At 46.2% G+C, this 19,002-nt stretch overlaps 1 protein-coding gene across 2 annotated transcripts in view; it reads left to right on the top strand.

The window, feature by feature from the left end:
• idua (alpha-L-iduronidase) overlaps positions 1 to 19,002 on the top strand; it is a 354,201-nt gene that overhangs the window by 285,625 nt on the left and 49,574 nt on the right. For both annotated transcript variants that reach the window (XM_072495758.1, XM_072495759.1), the window contains exons 8-9: positions 6,218 to 6,434; positions 18,132 to 18,347. In XM_072495758.1, coding sequence (XP_072351859.1) covers positions 6,218 to 6,434; positions 18,132 to 18,347 — 433 coding nt within the window. The remainder of the gene's footprint in view (positions 1 to 6,217; positions 6,435 to 18,131; positions 18,348 to 19,002) is intronic.

Raw genomic sequence — 19,002 nt, 5'->3', positions numbered from 1 at the left:
TGATAAAATGGAGCACGATTCCAAATTAATAATTTACAATTAGGTCATTATTGTGAAGACCACTGTACGTTCTAAGTCTAAACCTATATTCAGCGATAATTTGATCCATTTGTAATGTTTATTGCAACTGGTTTATTTGTTGTGGAGAGAATAAATAATTTAATGTCATAGTTTTACAGCATGGAAATAGGCCTTTTGGCCCATCGCATCCACACCGGCCATCAAAAAGAACCTAACTATTCTAATCCCATTTTCCAGCACTTGGCCCGTAGCCTTGTATGCTAAGGCATTTCAACTGCTCATCTAAATGCTTCTTAAAAGTTGTGATAATGTGATCATCTAAATTCTGATTATTTATGAAAATTCCAATAACTTTTAACAGTTGGTATGCAATTTTTTCCAATTTCCTATTGGGAAATGTGTTTCATATTCTTTGCAATTGTTCATTTACTAATAATAATATTTATTATTGTCACAAGTAGGCTTACATTAACACTGCAATTAAGTTACTGTGAATATCCCCTAGTCACCACACTCCGGCGCCTGTTTGGCTACACAGAGGGAGAATTCAGAATGTCCAAATCACCAAACAAACACGTCTTTCGGGACTTGTGGGAGGAAACTGGAGCACCCGGACGAAATCCACGCAGACATGGGGGGAACGTGCAGACTTCGCACAGACAGTGACCCAAGCCGGGAATCGAACCTGGGACCCTGACACTGTGAAGCAACGGTGCTAACCACTGTGCTACCGTGCTTTTGTGTACAGAAGTGCACCATTTGTGTGGGATGCCACTTGTATAGTCAGAAGGTTGCCATAATCTATTACTTACAGTGGTGAATTTTACGATTCTCGCAGTGGTTGCGGATCTGATCGGGAAATGTGCAATTTGCTGACTCCCACCCCCTGCTTTTAAAGTCATCTTGCAGTCAATTAATGGTCACTTGGTGGGAAGTCAGCCAAGGTATCTCAAAGCTGGCGAGGCAGCACCATAAATTGGGCTTCCAAAGCGAATTTCCATGGAGAGATGGGAAAAACCAGCCATAACAATAATAATCTTTATTCTCACAAGTAGCTTAAATTTACACTCCAATGAAGTTACTGTGAAAAACCCCTAGTCATCACATTCCGTTGCCTGTTGGGGTACACAGAGGGTGAATTCAGAATGTCCAAATTACCTGTCAGTACGTCTTTCGGGACTTGTGGGAGGAAACGGAGCACCCGGAGGAAACCCACGGAGACATGGAGAGAATGTGCTGGCTCTGTACAGACAGTGACCCAAGCCGGGAATCGAATCTGGGACCCTGGAGCTGTGAAGCAACAGTGCTACCCGCTGTGCCACTGTGCCGCCATCCAAAGGTTCTGGGCCAATGGGGGTACCTGGGCGTACTTAAGTGTGAATGAGTCATAACTGCTGTCTGGTTACCTTGTGTATACATGCATTATCCTTTGCTTATGGTTACACACAATCTGCACTTTGATGGAGTGATAATGTTTTGTAATGGCAAATGCTCTGGCTGTCCAGATGAAGCTTTTATTGCCACATGTATACATTCATAGAACATAGAACATACAGTGCAGAAGGAGGCCATTCGGCCCATTGAGTCTGTACCGACCCACTTAAGCCCTCACTTCCACCCTATCCCCGTAATCCAGTAACCCCTCCTGACCTTTTTGGACACTAAGGGCAATTAAGCATGGCCAATCCACCTAACCTGCACATCTTTGGACTGTGGGAGGAAACCGGAGCACCCGGGAAACCCCACGCAGACACGAGGAGAATGTGCAGACTCTGCACAGACAGTGACCCAGCGGGGAATCGAACCTGGGACTCTGGCACTGTGAAGCCACAGTATTTTCCACTTGTGCTACTGTGCTGCCCTGGAAGAGGAGAATGTATCATTCCCATGGGGTCAGCAATATTTTTCCCAATTAAGGGGCAATTTAACGTGGCCAATCCACCTAACCTGCACATCTTTTTGGGGGGTTGTGGGGGTGAGACCCACACAGATAGTCCCGGGGCCAGGATCGAACCTGGGTCCTCGACCCCGTGAGGCAGCCACCTGCGCCAATGTGCTGCCCTGGTGTGTGTGTGGGGGGGGTCAGCGATCTAAAGGTTGAATTATGGAGCACACAAACATGATTGTAGCAATTCCTGTATACCCCCTTCCCTCAGAAAATGTCCTAAGACAGGCTCAAAGCTACCATATATAATGTCAAAATTAATTTTGTAACTTTTAATATCTTTAGGGTCGACTGTGTTCTGTGAAGCAGGTGCATGTGTGTGGCTTATGTGCCTAATTTAATTCACCTGAAGATGATTTTTCTACATGGTTGAGAATGTCATAGAAGTCTAAATGGGAAATGCCAAGTAAAAATGGCCAAGTTGAGTTTGTAGTAGCAGATCATGAAGGTTTGTTGTGTTGAGTCATGAGAACTGGAATAAAGAGGAGAAAAGACCCTAAAATGGAGCAGTTGGGAACAGGACACCAATTAATTTCCTCTTATCCTGGAGAAATTACTGTCCCAGCTATGTGTCTGAAAAAACATAAATTCATTTGACACAGATCAGAATATTAAACTGCAGCACGTTGTGGGATTATTAACATCAGCGTGGGCAGCACGGTAGCATGGCGGTTAGCACAATTGCTTCACAGCTCCAGGGTCCCAGGCTCGATTCCCGGCTTGGGTCACTGTCTGTGCGGAGTCTGCACGTTCTCCCCGTGTGTGCGTAGGTTTCCTCCAGATACTCCGGTTTCCTCCCACAGTCCAAAGATGTGCAGGTTAGGTGGATTGGCCATGCTAAATTGCCCTTACTGTCCAAAATTGCCCTTCGTGTTGGGTGGGGTTACTGGGTTATGGGGATAGGGTGGAGGTGTGGGCTTGGGTAGGTTGCTCTTTCAAAGAGCCGGTGCAGACTCGATGGGCCGAATGGCCTCCTTCTGCACTGTAAATTCTATGAAATTCTATGAAATTTCAAAGTAGAATATACTTGGAAATGGTCATAAACAAATAAGGCAAGGTTATTAAATTTTATTTGACCCAAAACAGGAAGCAATAGGGAGAAAATCAAAAGTTTTTATATTCTAGGAAAGGTTGAGTTTCAAAGAATGAAATTAAGATGAAAAAGGAACAAGATTACTTATGGAAAGATTGGGAGCTATGTCTGGGGGAGGCTATATAAGACCTCCTGGGACGCTGCTCTGTGCTGGGAAGTCGCAAAGTGAGATCAGCCAGATAGTAAAGCCGAAATGTTGTGAGGTTACAATAAGGCAGTCTGGGGTTTTGAAGTTTCTTGAATTTCCATAGCAGAGTGGAAGTGCGAGTTTGAAGTTCTGTAATATACCTTTCCTACTGCAGCAGCAGGTTTGCCTTGTGGTAATATTACTGGATTTGTATAGCTAAATATGACAGATTGTTGCCTAAAGGGGTGTGCACTTGTGAGTCCAATCAAGTAGGAAGTCCTTTTGGGGAAATGTTCTGTAAAACTAATTTGAACTGTGTAAATGTAATCTTGCGTGCTTAAGTTTTCTTATCTTTTGTTAATAAATGTTTTAATTTAATGTTTAAAATCCCAAAAGTGGTACAGGAATTTGTGGCTTCTGAATTCAGTAAACTTCTCTTCCCATGGTCAAAATACAAAAGAAATAGAGTTATGTTAAGTATGCCAAGTTTCCCTTTGGGATAAGGTGGCATGTTGGCGCAGTGGTTAGCACTGCTTCCTCAGGGCGCTGAGGACCTGGGTTCGATCCTGGCCCTGGGTCACTGTTTGTGTGCCTCAGGGCGCTGAGGACCTGGGTTCGATCCCGGCCCTGGGTCACTGTCTGTGTGCAGTTTGCATATTCTCCCCGTGCAGTTCACACATTCACCCCCACAACCCAAAGATGTGCAGGGTAGGTGGATTGCCCCTTAATTGGAAAAAAGAATTGGGTACTTTAAATTTATTTAAAAACAAATGCTTTAAGCTTCCCTTTGGGATTTTGTTTGCGTGGGAATTAACATCTGCCAGATCATAACATACTCCCATAAAAGTCGTGGTTTAGAGATCAAAGTTTTAGGGAAAAAGTTAAGGGTCAATTATACATGAGTAATATTTTCAAGGCGTTGAAATCTGTTCGCAAGTGCCAATAATGACTCTGTCTCAACAGTTGTCATGTTTCTGACTTCAGCAGGGAACTGCTGTCCCAGGTTCTCCATTCCTGACTGTTTTATTGAGAAAAGACCAATTATGAAAAATACTCATTAAATTGTGGCCCACACCCACTCCTAAAACTAAAAACTGGCATAAGACATATGAGAAATTAAGTACTTTGGGTGAAAAGTTGGGGGTTGACTTATATATAGAATCTCTACAGTACAGAAGGAGGCCATTCAATCCATCGAGTCTGCATTGACCCTTGGAAAGAATACCCTGAACGTGGGAGGAAACCGGAGCACCTGGACAAAACCCATACTGACACGAGGAGAAAGTACAAACTCCATAAAGACAATCACTCAAGGCCGGAATTGAACCTTTGCGCTGTGAGGCAGCAGTGCTAACTGTGATGATATGCATGTGCACATCAATGTATATAGTTTTATCAAGTTACCGGTACAACCTCCCACCAGCAGGTGGCGATAGAGATCCACCATGTGACTTGAGAGATTCCGCAGTCGGTAGTGAGTCGTACTGGAGGACAGTCGCACTAGAAGTAGCTCCAGGAGAACTCACTGAATTCTCTTATTAATTAACGTTTGTATTAAGGTTCGTTAGTTATCTTTCCCAATTGTTAATCTTGTTAATAAATTATCTTACTAGTCAAGGAACTAGATGTTCTGTGTTGATCTTCACCACTGCCATAACACGGAACATAACACTAACCACTGTGCCACCGTGCCCATATGCCGACTTATGATTGTGTACCTTGTGTTGCCCTATTATGAATTTTCTTTTTATTTTCTTTTATTTTCATGTACTAAATGATCTGTTTGAGCTGCTCGCAGAAAAATACTTTTCACTGTACCTCGGTACACCTGACAATAAACAAATCCCATCCAAGATAAGAAAAACGAAAACATTTTTGGCCGAAGGTTGGGGTCGACATTTATACAAGATTGACTATTACTCGAGTATATACGATGTAATAAATTAAAGTTACACAACTGTGAAACTCTCCCACCTTCAGCATCCGAGTTTTCTGCAGAATGCAGCCATAGTTCCGGCTTAAGCTTTTATATCTCCTCTTGCAACACATTCTCATACCTAATATGGCTCCCTCCAAAGGTTTTTCACATTGCTCACTGAAAAATGGCACCGGCAATATAAAATTCAAATATGTTGTCTTGTTTAATAGCTTATTAATTAGCTTTTAAAGAATGCCGGTGAGCTGCTGATTGTGGCGCCCACCAACTTCTGCATTATCCGCAACCTGATGTCAACATGCCAGATTTTACACATGCATGGGGGATGAGCTTCCCAATTTGCAAATATGAAATTCAACCCATCGATGTTTTAGAGGAAGGGAAACACTCCTGATTTTAGAAACTTTAAGGACTGCCTATGACTGTAATTGACTGTGTGGAGTTTGCAATTTCTCCCCGTCTCTGAGTGGGTTTTGTCCAGAGGTGCCGGTTTCCTCCACAGTCCAAAGATGTGCACGTTAGGTGGACTGGCCATGTGAAATTGCCCCTTAGTGTCCAATGATGTGCAGGTTGGGTGGGGTGACAGGGATGGGGTAGGGGAGTGGGCCAAGGTAGGTTCTTTAAGAGGGTCGGTGTAGACCTGATGGACTGAGTGGCCTACTTCTGCACTGTAAGGATTCTATGGACTAAGTAAGCATAGCAACAAATTCAAACTTATTTTCAAATTACTTTTGGAATCCTCATTTTTATTAATAGTCTGAAATACACTTCTGTCTAGATGTGGCACTTTCTTTTTTAAGTCACGGGGTACATGACAGTGGCACAAACTATCTGTTAAAGCACAATCCGAGTAGGTGTACAAATTGTGAATTAAGTTTAAAAAGGCAGTTACCTGCACCATACCATCTAAAAGAAATGGCATGACAAAAGTATGGAAAAGAAAAAACACGCAAAAGGGTCTCTAGATTTGCTTTCTAAGGAATCCCTTACTCAGTTAACACTATTTTCCATTCCTAATTAATAATTGCTGCTACAGTTAAAATAGCATCTCGTTACTAAAATTAATTTGATGTTTTCTCTCTTGTTTTCTGCTAGGTAATAGCACAGCATCAGAATCTGCTTATTTCGAATCCACAGAATAAGATAAACTTTAAATTGCTGAGCAATGATAATGGCTTCCTGAACTACTACCCAAATTACTTTACGCAGAGAACTCTGACTGCAAGGTTTCAGATGAATAATACAAATCCTCCACATGTGCAAATGGTTCGCAAACCAGTGCTCACTATAATGGGATTGTTGGCTTTGTTAGGTAAGTAGATTTTTTAGCACCCTGCAACTTTTATTCAAATGGATCTTCCTTCGAAATGAGTAAATAGTAAAAGCGATAACACCAATTTTTTGGGGGGATTTTTCATCTAAAGACCAATCCAAACAATAAGATAATCTTTATTGTCACAAGTAGGCTTACATTAACACTGCAATGAAGTTACTGTGAAAAGCCCCTAGTCGCCACATTCCGGCACTGTTCGGGTATACAAAGGGAGAATTCAGAATGTCCAAATCACCTAACATCACGTCTTTCAGGACTTGTGGGAGGAAACTGGAGCACCCGGAGGAAACCCACGCAGACACAGGGAAAACGTGCAGACTCCACACAGACAGTGACCCAAGCCGGGAATCAAATCTGGGACCCTGCAGCTGTGAAGCAACAGTGCTATCCACTGTGCTACCGTGCTTATTAATAAGGCAATGCACTTGAATTTTACATAACCATTGCCAATTTTCAGGCAGCTGTGTGGTGATTTTGAATTTTAAAACCGTGACAGTTTTAAATCTAGCCCTAAGTTGTGTGCACCTTAATGAAATCTGATGGTTTATGAGTTTTGAGTGATATTCCAGAACTGCAGCCGAGCCCAAATGCCATTTATTACCTTGATCTATACAATAAAAAAGGCCAGGCGATCAAGTGATGTTCGACATGTGATTTGCACACTTCCATATGCAGGGAAACTTTAACTAGTTTTTCAGCATAAATGGACAATACTGGTTTGAAAATGGTGTTTGATTAATTACAGCAGCCATTTATATGGAGGCTCCAGTTGAGCAACCAGTTTACCAATCTGATTCAGCAGGGAGAACACTTTTCACATGCAAATCAATATATGTTTGTCTCACTTGGAGCCGTTCAAAAAACGTTTTCATTTTTAAGGATGGTGGCACAGCAGGACCAGGAATGCTAACCCTAGCCCCCACACTAATACGCTGACCTATGTGGGGATCCCTGGATTGCCTCCCACCTCAATTAGAGGACTGGTTCAGCATATGCAGTTCGACAATTTAATGTAAATGACACCAGGTCTGAATATGGCTACGGTCTCACAGCAGCAAAGGCAGGCGGGTGAACTTCACCCACCGTCGTTCCATTTTATGCCAAATGTTAAAATCAACCCTGTCATAATATCCACTCATGTATATAATGAGATGCAGACAGGCAGTGATTGACACATAGGATGACCAGTAAGCATACAACACAGCACAGCCAATCACCAGACAGGACACTACCACTATAAAGCCAGAGGGCACTAGGTTTCTCTCGGGACCCAGCTACTGAGACAGTCAGAGTCCACGAGCTAGCAAGCACAAACACCATGCGCTAGCTAGTAAGTCTGGTCAGGCTACTACGAGGTCACTAGTCAGATCAGTATAGTGTCGACCCACAGCTGAATATGTACAGCAGTTCATCTAGTTGAATAAAACAGTGTTGGATCTTCTCCTGTGTTAGACGTCTGTTTCTAACTTCCCTGCATCGAGTGCAGTCCACATCGAACCAACCTGCCTACGCATCAAACCCTACCATGTGTGCTTATTTATGTGGTATTTAGAGTTTCACAGTGCTTCCACTGTGAAATCTTTTCTGTTCATTTACTTTCCAGATAGAATTTTGTTGCCACATACTGTTGAAAGTAGCCACCTCTTCCAGTTTTAATAATTTTAATTACATATTTAATTAAACTATGCCATGCTCGTTGTTTGACACAGACTTCTGATAGTCAATTCAACACACATTTCAACACGTATTATGAAAAGTAATCTGCTAAATTATTGGGCAGCATCTTATGGTGTGGGGGTGGGGGGGGAACAGATGGAACCTATGAAGAAAAGAACCCTGCTTGAATCTCACCTCGCTCTTAAAAAGCTTCTTTATTGTGATAATCCTCACTTGGAACACGGGGAATCATTTATCGATCTTCCCGTGGGGCTTGTGGAGTACGAGTTCCCACGTTAACAGGCAGAGGCCCACCCAGCCGGATGTGTTACCGAGCCCTTTGAATACCATTCCAGACTTGGACCAGGAGCTCCGTTAGTCCCGGGATGGGACACATTGTTGTACGGTGCGAGTGCGGCTTTACTTTTGAGTTCAGAATAAATCTGCTTAAACCTTCCTCTTCGTGTCTCCTGGAATACTGCATTCATGTTTTAACAATATACACTTGTACAAAGTAATGAACACTCAAGAATCATCTCCAGGAGGGCATGACCTCCAACCGCAAATCAACACAATTCTGTGAACATGGACATCTGAGCCCTCCTGGATGAGAATGAAGACATTCGCACAAATTCCTGATATTTGGATCAGTGTAATTCTTGATGACAGGAGGGTAGTGACATTAGTACTGAGTGCTAACAATTTGACCCTAGGACAGAAGTGTTGCCAAATGTTTAATGACATCAACCAGGCTGGCGAGTTAACATACCGAAGAAGCAAAATGATGCCTACTACGATGCCAAAACGGCCCTACTCAGGCTATATGAAAATAAATGTACATCACAGAGGTTTTCTCTTCCTTCCTGGTACAACCTGCAGCAGCCAAGGATCAGCCACTGTCTCCCATCTGTATGGAACTGCACAGGCTGCAGTTCTACAAACAGTGGGGGCAGAATGAAACACAGAATGTAACGTGATTTCAAAACCATAGTACGTGTTATGTCTTATGGCTTTCAGAATTTGATAGGTACCATCAGATCAATCATCCTATTGATTATTGGGCAATGGATCCAGGGACAGTGGAATGGCAGTGGTCGGAGTCCACCAACCCAACACTGCAGTCTTCTTGGCTTTTCCCTCAGAGAACTAGGCTCAAGATGCCAGACCTGAGTCCCATGACATCTGAACAACATGGCGAGGAAAACATCCAATATATTCTGACTGTTGCCTTGCCAGTAACACTCACATAACATGAATAAATAAATGAAAAATTACTAGCCCTCTGGTGGCAACTTGGACAGAATTGTAGAATCAGTGATTGGATGATACGTGTGGCCACCCAGTGGAAGGAAAGAGTAGTGATTGTATAATTTTAGTACACTGTTTTAAAATAGACATGACACTGAGTTAGTTATGGAGGTTACAATCATACATTGAAAGGTGTATTGATTTGGTGCTGATTTATTCTTTTGAGTGATGACCATGGACACAATCATTTAGGGGCACATATTGCTGATGCACTGCCGTGGATTGAAGTCACATAGAACATAGAACGATACAGTGCAGGACAGGCCCTTCGGCCCACGATGTTGCACCGACATGGGAAGTCAAAAAAACAAAAGCCATCTAACCTACACTATGCCATTATCATCCATATGCTTATCCAATAAACTTTTAAATGCCCTCAATGTTGCCGAGTTCACTACTGTTGCAGGTAGGGCATTCCACGGCCTCACCACTCTCTGCGTAAAGAACCTACCTCTGACCTCTGTCCTATATCTATTACCCCTCAGTTTAAGGCTATGTCCCCTCGTGCTAGCCATTTCCAGAGAAGGCTCTCACTGTCCACCCTATCTAACCCCCTGATCATTTTGTATGCCTCTATTAAGTCTCCTCTTAACCTTCTTCTCTCTAACGAAAACAACCTCAAGTCCATCAGCCTTTCCTCATAAGATTTTATTTGCAAATAGAAGGGGAGGTCAGAGAGTGTCACCAAGGGTAGTCAGCATTACACAAAACAAAAAACTTCTGAGCTTATTTTCTTTTGACGTTGTTATCATATTTGAGGAGCTTTGAAAGATAATGGGCCAGAATGTCTGGAATTTCCACCCTTATTTCCCTCAGTAAACTCAGATGCATCCATCTGTACCAAGTGACTTCTCTACATCGGGTACTGGCAGCTTTTCAGGTACCTTGTTATAACCTGCCAGCTTACCACTGACTGGGGACTAATGGCAATCCCACAATCCTTAGGGAGTATGAGCTTCCCCAATGAGGGGGGCGGAGAAATCATTAGCCGATTCCCTGCATAAACAGAGCTGGCCAGTTTGGAACCAGCTAGAGAGGAGTGAGCAGCAAGGGAGCTGCTGCTGCTGTTGTGTATATATATGTATATATATATATATATATATATGTTGTAATAAATGTTATTTCTTTCTATCCTTCAACTCGTGCTGGATTCTTCATGGCCCTCACAAAACTGGCAACGAGGGTTAAAGTGAATAGCTGTCTACACTGCTGAAGCCACCTCCCTGGATTTTTGTTGGATACAGGTTGGAAGTTGTTTTCTATTACACCATGCCTCTGTATGGACGTTTGGATGTTTTTGATGCTGCGCTGGAAAGCTGGAACCAGTACGCACAACAGATGCGTTACTATTTCCGGGCAAACAACATCACTAAAAACGAGCGCCAGGTGGTCATTTTACACAACGCCTGCGGCCCTCATACATTTGGGGTGATTAGGAGCCTTACTTACCCAGCTGCGCCGGACACCAAGGCCTCCCTTGTAACTATTAATACCACCGGGCCTCTATGAATATACACGGTTGCCCTTTGGATATCCTCTGCCTGTGCTATTTTTCAATGCGTTATGGATCTTGAGAGGTTTACCTCGTGTCGCTGTCTACTTAGATGACGTTTTGATTACAGGGACGTCGGAGCAGGAAAATTTGGAAGCTGTCCTTAGACGTTGTTCAGAGGCCGGAGTCTGTTTACGTCGTACAAAGTGCGTCTTTCAGGCAAAGGAAGTAGTCTACCTGGGTTATCGGGTGGACCTTCTCTGCACCCCGTCCCAGAGAAGGTGTGCGCAATTCAACAGGCCCTGCCCCGACTGACACTTTGCATCTTTGTTCTTTCCTCGGCCTCGTAAACTATTACGGGAAGTTCCTCCCCAATCTGGCAACTACGCTGGCCCCGTTGCACCTTCTACTAAAGAAGAATCACACCTGGATTTGGGGTCAGCCGCAAGAAACCGCTTTCCAGTGGGTAAAACAACAATTGTCATCGTCTGAGTTACTAACCCACTATGATCCTGGAAAGCCTTTGCTCATCACGTGTGATGCATCCCCATATGGTATTTGGGCTGTCCTGTCCCACAAGATGGAGAACTGGGCCGAGCGGCCGATAGCTTTCACCTCCCGCACATTGACTGCAGCGGAAAAGACGTACGCACAGATCGAGATGGAGGGCCTGGCGGTGGTCTTTGCGGTGAAACGCTTCCACCAGAATGTGTGTGGCCGCCACTTCACTATCGTGACTGATGCTGATCATAAGCCTCTGCTGGGACTTTTCCAAGAGGATAAGTCAATACCGCCCATTGCTTCCGCACGGATCCAGCGCTGGGCTTTGTTGCTCGCTGCCTACGAGTATTCTCTGGAGCACAAACCAGGAACCCAGACAGCGAATGCCGACGCACTGAGCCGATTGCCTTGTCTTAATCTATTTCAACCCTCTCTAATATAATGAGATTTATGTTAGCAATCTAAAGTAACAATACTAAATTGGAGGAGGGCCAATTTCGGTGGAGTGAGGATGGATTCAACCCAGGTCAATAGGCATCAAAAATTGGCAGTAATATTGTAACAAAACAGTGGGCTACCATTAAAGAGAAGATGGTTTGGACTTCCGGGTGCGGCGATGACCAGCTGAGTCGCACATTTCGGCAGCTCCCGGTGGAACAGACTTTTGGGCTCTTAATAGGAGCCCCATCGGCAATTTTAACGGCAAATAACACTGTGCGGTAATCCAGAAGGGAATCCCCCCTGGACACGGATGGAAAAAAGAGAGGAAAGTAGCCGGATTGCGGTGGATCCTCTAGAGCAGCGGCCAGGAAGGCAGGCACAAAGCAAGATGGCGTCGGAAGGAGGCAGTTTAATATGGGGCCCTGACCAACAAGAGTTCCTGCAGTGTTGCGTAGATGAACTCAAAAAGGAGATGAAGAAGGAGCTGTTGGCCCCGATATTACAAGCGATTGAGGGGCTAAAGGAGGAGCAAAAGACCCAGGAACAGGAGCTTCGGGTCGTGAAGGCAAAGGCTGCTGCGAATGAGGACGACATACAGGACCTGGTGGTGAAAACGGAGATCCACGAGGCACAACACAAAAGATGTGTGGAAAGGCTGGAGGTGCTGGAGAATAATGCGAGGAGAAAGTATCTAAAGATTCTTGGTCTTCCCGAAGGTGCAGAAGGGGCGGACGTCGGGGCATATGTGAGCACGATGCTGCACTCGTTAATGGGATCGGAGGCCCCGACGGGTCCGCTGGAGGGAGCCTATCGGGTTATGGCGCGAAGACCGAGGGCTGGAGAAATTCCTCGAGCAATAGTGGTGAGATTTCTCCGATATAAGGACAGAGAGATGGTCCTCAGATGGGCAAAGAAAACTCGGAGCAGTAGGTGGGAGAATGCGGTGATCCGCGTATATCAAGATTGGAGTGCGGAGGTGGCGAGAAGGAGGGCAAGCTTTAATCGGGCCAAGGCGGTGTTGCATAAAAGGAAGGTCAAATTCGGAATGCTGCAACCGGCAAGACTGTGGGTCACACATCTAGGGAAACACCACTACTTCGAAACGGCAGATGAGGCGTGGACATTTATCGTCGAGGAGAAGCTGGAGTGAGCGGGCCAGAAAAAGAACGTTTGTGACAAAAGTGGGGGGGTGATTTGTGGGATGAAGGGGGGAAAAGGGGGAAGAGAGGACTTCCCAAGTTGTTAAACCTGCGACCCTGTACCTTCTCTCTCTTCCCCATGTCGTGGGGGAGGGGGTGAGGGAGGATGAAGAGCTGAGGGCGCCGGCCACTGGGGGCGGGGCCAAAAGGGAAGCGCGGGCTTTGTTCCCGCGCTATGGTAATCAGGAAGCAGGAAGGAGGGGGCCTCGCACAGTGTGAGCCGAGGTCACGGGGGGAAGCCAAGGTCAGCCAGAGTTTGCTGACTTCTGGGAGCAACATGGGGGGTGCAATTACGCTAGCTTGGCATCTAGCGGGGGGGTGGGGGGTTAACTGGGTTGCTGCTGCTGGGGAGAAGGGGGAGCTGGTATGGGAGGGGGGGGTCGGGGCGGGGGTGGCGCCACCTGGGGGGGATACAGCTACGGGGGAACCGGGTGAGGAGCTGGATTGAAAAAGGAAATGGCTAGTCGTCAAGGGCCCCCCAACCCGGTTGATCACGTGGAATGTGAGAGAGCTGAACGGGCCGATTAAGAGGGCACGGGTACTCGCACACCTAAAGAAACTTAAGGCAGATGTGGTTATGCTTCGGGAGACGCATCTGAAGCTGATAGACCAGGTTAGACTTCGCAAAGGATGGGTGGGGCAGGTGTTTCATTCGGGGCTAGATGTAAAAAACAGGGGGGTGGCCATACTAGTGGGGAAGCGGGTAATGTTTGAGGCAAAGACTATAGTGGCGGATAGTGGGGGCAGATACGTGATGGTGAGTGGCAAACTGCAAGGGGAGGCGGTGGTATTAGTGAACGTGTATGCCCCGAACTGGGATGATGCCAATTTTATGAGGCGTATGTTAGGACGAATCCCGGACCTAGAAGTGGGGAAGTTGGTAATGGGTGGAGACTTTAATACGGTGCTGGACCCAGGGCTGAACAGATCGAGGTCCAGGACCGGAAGGAGGCCGGCTGGAGCTAGGGTGCTTAAGGATTTTATGGAGCAGATGGGAGGAGTAGATCCCTGGAGATTTAGTAGACCTAGGAGTAAGGAGTTTTCGTTTTTCTCCTATGTACACAAAGTATTTTCACGAATAGATTTTTTTGTTTTGGGAAGGGCACTGATCCCAAAGGTGACGGGGACGGAGTACACGGCTATAGCCATCTCGGATCATGCTCCACACTGGGTGGACCTGGAGATAGGGGAAGAAAAACAACAGCTTCCACCCTGGAGAATGGACATGGGATTATTGACAGATGAGGGGGGGTGTTTAAGGGTGAGGGGGTGTATTGAAAAGTACTTGGAACTTAATGATAATGGGGAGGTACAGGTGGGAGTGGTCTGGGAGGCACTGAAGGCAGTGGTTAGAGGGGAGCTGATATCTATTAGGGCACATAAAGGAAAGCAGGAGGGTAGGGAAAGGGAGCGGTTGTTGAAAGAACCTCTGAGGGTGGACAGACAATACGCGGAGGCACCGGAGGAGTGACTGTACAGGGAAAGGCAAAGGCTACATGTAGAATTTGACTTGTTGACTACGGGTAATGCAGAGGCACAATGGAGGAAGGCACAGGGTGTACAGTACGAATATGGGGAGAAGGCGAGTAGGTTCTTGGCCCACCAACTGAGGAAAAGGGGAGCAGCGAGGGAGATAGGGGGGGTGAGAGATGAGGAGGGAGAGATGGAGCGGGGAGCGGAGAGAGTGAATGGAGTGTTCAAGGCGTTTTATGAAAGATTATATGAAGCGCAGCCCCCGGACGGGAAGGAGAGAATGATGTGCTTTCTGGATCAGCTGGAATTTCCTAAGGTGGAGGAGCAGGAGAGAGTGGGGCTGGGAGCACAGATTGAGACAGAGGAAGTAGTGAAAGGGATTGGGAGCATGCAGGCGGGGAAGGCCCCGGGACCAGACGGATTCCCAGTTGAATTCTGTAAGAAATATTTGGACTTGCTGGCCCCGCTACTGATGAGAACCTTTAATGAGGCGAGGGAAAGGGGGCAGCTGCCCCCGACTATGTCAGAGGCAACGATATCGCTCCTCATAAAGAAGGAAAAAGACCCGCTGCAATGTGGGTCATACAGGCCCATTTCCCTCCTGAATGTGGATGCTAAGATTCTGGCCAAGGTAATGGCAATGAGGATAGAGGATTGTGTCCCGGGGGTGGTCCATGAGGACCAAACTGGGTTTGTGAAGGGGAGACAGCTAAATACAAATATACGGAGGCTGCTTGGGGTAATGATGATGCCCCCACCAGAGGGGGAAGCGGAGATAGTGGTGGCGATGGATGCCGAGAAAGCATTTGATAGAGTGGAGTGGGATTATTTGTGGGAGGTGTTGAGGAGATTTGGCTTTGGGGACGGGTATATCAGGTGGGTACAGTTGCTGTATAGGGCCCCGATGGCGAGCGTGGTCACGAATGGACGGGGGTCTGACTATTTTCGGCTCCATAGAGGGACGAGGCAGGGATGTCCTCTGTCCCCGTTATTGTTTGCATTGGCGATTGAACCCCTGGCCATAGCACTGAGGGGTTCCAGGAAGTGGAGGGGAGTACTTAGGGGGGGAGAAGAACACCGGGTATCTCTGTATGCGGATGATTTGTTGCTATATGTGGCGGACCCGGCGGAGGGGATGCCAGAGATAATGCAGATACTTGGGGAGTTTGGGGATTTTTCAGGGTATAAACTGAACATGGGGAAAAGTGAGTTATTTGTGGTGCATCCGGGGGAGCAGAGCAGAGAGATAGAGGATTTACCGTTGAGGAAGGTAACAAGGGACTTCCGGTACCTGGGGATCCAGATAGCCAAGAATTGGGGTACATTACATAGGCTTAATTTAACACGGTTGGTGGAACAGATGGAGGAGGATTTCAAGAGATGGGACATGGTGTCCCTGTCATTGGCAGGTAGGGTGCAGGCGGTTAAAATGGTGGTCCTCCCGAGATTCCTTTTTGTGTTCCAGTGCCTCCCGGTGGTGATCACAAAAGCTTTTTTCAAAAGAATTGAGAAGAGCATTATGAGTTTTGTGTGGGCTGGGAAGACCCCGAGAGTGAGGCGGGGATTCTTGCAGCATAGTAGGGACAGGGGGGAGCTGGCACTACCGAGCCTAGGTGAGTACTACTGGGCCGCCAATGTTTCAATGGTGTGTAAGTGGATGGGAGAAGGGGAGGGAGCGGCGTGGAAGAGATTGGAGAGGGCGTCCTGCAGGGGGACTAGCCTGCAAGCAATAGTGTCGGCGCCGTTGCCGTTCTCACCAAAGAAATACACCACAAGCCCGGTGGTGGTGGCTACATTGAAAATTTGGGGGCAGTGGAGACGGCATAGGGGAGGGACGGGAGCTTCGGTGCGGTCCCCGATAAGAAACAATCATAGGTTCGTTCCGGGGAGAATGGATGGGGGATTTGGAGCATGGCAAAGAGCTGGGGTAGTACAACTAAGAGATCTATTTGTAGATGGGACGTTTGCGAGTCTGGGAGCGCTGACGGAGAAATATGGGTTGCCCCAAGGGAATGCATTTCGGTATATGCAATTGAGGGCTTTTGCGAGGCAACAGGTGAGGGAATTCCCGCAGCTCCCGACGCAGGAAGTGCAGGATAGAGTGATCTCAGAGACATGGGTGGGGGACGGTAAGGTGGCGGACATATACAGGGAGATGAGGGACGAGGGGGAGATCATGGTAGATGAGCTGAAAGGGAAATGGGAAGAAGAACTGGGGGAGGAGATTGAGGAGGGGCTGTGGGCTGATGCCCTACATAGGGTAAACTCATCGTCCTCGTGTGCCAGGCTAAGCCTGATACAATTTAAGGTGCTACACAGGGCGCATATGACTGGAGCACGGCTTAGTAAATTTTTTGGGGTAGAGGATAGGTATGCGAGATGTTCGAGAGGCCCAGCGAATCACACCCACATGTTCTGGTCCTGCCCGGCTCTACAGGGGTTCTGGGTGGGGGTGGCAAAGGTGCTTTCGGAGGTGGTGGGGGTCCGGGTCGAACCAAGCTGTGGGTTGGCTATATTTGGGGTTGCAGAAGAGCCGGGAGTGCAGGAGGCGAGAGAGGCTGACGTGTTGGCCTTTGCGTCCCTTGTAGCCCTGCGCAGGATATTGTTAATGTGGAAGGAAGCCAAACCCCCGGGTGTGGAGACCTGGATAAACGATATGGCAGGGTTTATAAAGTTAGAACGGATTAAGTTCGTGTTAAGGGGTTCGGCTCAGGAGTTCACCAGGCGGTGGCAACCGTTCGTCAACTACCTCACAGAAAGATAGAGGGAATGGAAAAGAAGTAGACAACAGCAGCAACCCAGGGGGGGGGGGGGGGGGGTGGGGGGTGGAGGAATCGGACGGACTCTCAGGGATATTATTGTATATGTATAGGTATTTGGTATATGTAATTGTATATTGGATTGTTGGATTGTATTTTTGGAGAGTATTTATTTTGGACAAGGCAGTTGCCATTTAGTTTTGTTTTTTGTTTTTGTTTGTTTTTTACTTATTTATTTGTTTAAAACTGGCCACGGTTATTTATATTGCTTTATTGTTGTGTAAAAGAAACACTACGTATTGTTATGTTTGGCCAAAAAACTTGAATAAAATATATATTTTTTTTAAAAAAGAGAAGATGGTTTGGTGACAGTCGAGGTGCATTTCCATGAATGTACCTTGACCGTTTGCTGAATGTTGAGAAAGATAGGGGGTAAGATGAAGTTCAAAAGGCAGGTATATGATGTATGTCAGGTTGATAATACAAGTGAGGTTAAAGACAGGTGCGGCAAGCTAGTTGCAAAGCCACAGTAGGTCAACAATGCCTTTGCAACCTTCTACCGGGAGCTGTACACTTCCGAGCCGCTGGAAGGGGACTCGAAGATTAAGCATTTCCTCGATGGACTGGACATGCTGGTCTTGTGGTTATATAAGAGATGGGACCTGGAAGCACCGCTAGAACTGGGTGAAGTCATGGAAAGTATTGAACTTATTTTAAACTTGCAGCATTTCCATTAAGGTGTCCTATGAATATTTTTGTTATGTTCTGATAACTCATTTTATCAATTCTAACATCTGAACAGTAAAATAATTAGTTCCTTCCTTATTACTTTCTGTTCCACATACAGGTGAGAAACAACTTGAAGTAGAAATAATGCTCAATGGTGATGCTTCAGATGAAAATAGCACTTTGGGAGCAATTGCAAGTATTCATGAACCTTCAAATTCTCATGCCTCTGACAGCTGGCAATCTGCTATAATAATTTATAACAGTGATGACAATTGGACGTCTTCGGATATTACCCTTGTGACTGTCAACCTGACCAATTTTCCAACCAAAGAAGGTAAATGTAGTTGTTGGCATGTTAGCCATGCTAAGTAAGATCTATTAAACCCAAATGTTTTAAAATGGAGTTTTTATTTTAAGTTCTGTGGCAGGTGAGACCTGTTCAAGTTGGATGGATTGCACCAGAACCGAGTTGGGACCAATATTTTTGTGGGCAAGTTAACCAGTGCTGTGGGTAAGGCTTAAACTAATTTGTCAGATGATTGACTATTAAGGAGTATTAAGAAGTAGAATTCCTGTAGTGCAGAAGGAGGCCATTCGGCACACCAACCCTGCACCAACTTTTCGAAAGATCACTCCACCTAGGCCCAATTCCCCCACCTTATCCCCATAACCCCACCCAACCTTTGGACACTAAGGGGCAATTTAGCATGGCCAATCCACCTAACCTGCATATCTTTGGGCTGTGGGAAGAAACCAGAGCACCCGGAGGAAACCCACGTAGACACGGGGAGAAAGTGCAAACTCCACACAGTCACCCGAGGTCGGAATAGAATCCGGTTCCCTGGCACTGTGAGGCAGCAGTGCTAACCACTGTGCTACCGTGCTGCCCCTTATTAGAAATAAGGTACATACAAAAAGGTCTTAGTAACTTAGAGTGCATTATGTTAGAGTGTACATCAAAATCATGAGAGGTCTGGATAGATAGATTG

This window comes from Scyliorhinus torazame, chromosome 3 (genome assembly GCF_047496885.1).
Source record: "Scyliorhinus torazame isolate Kashiwa2021f chromosome 3, sScyTor2.1, whole genome shotgun sequence".
Classification (NCBI taxonomy): Eukaryota; Metazoa; Chordata; class Chondrichthyes; order Carcharhiniformes; family Scyliorhinidae; genus Scyliorhinus; species Scyliorhinus torazame.
The sequence above is the reverse complement of the archived record's forward strand: the minus strand, read 5'-3'. Positions and strand labels throughout refer to the sequence as shown.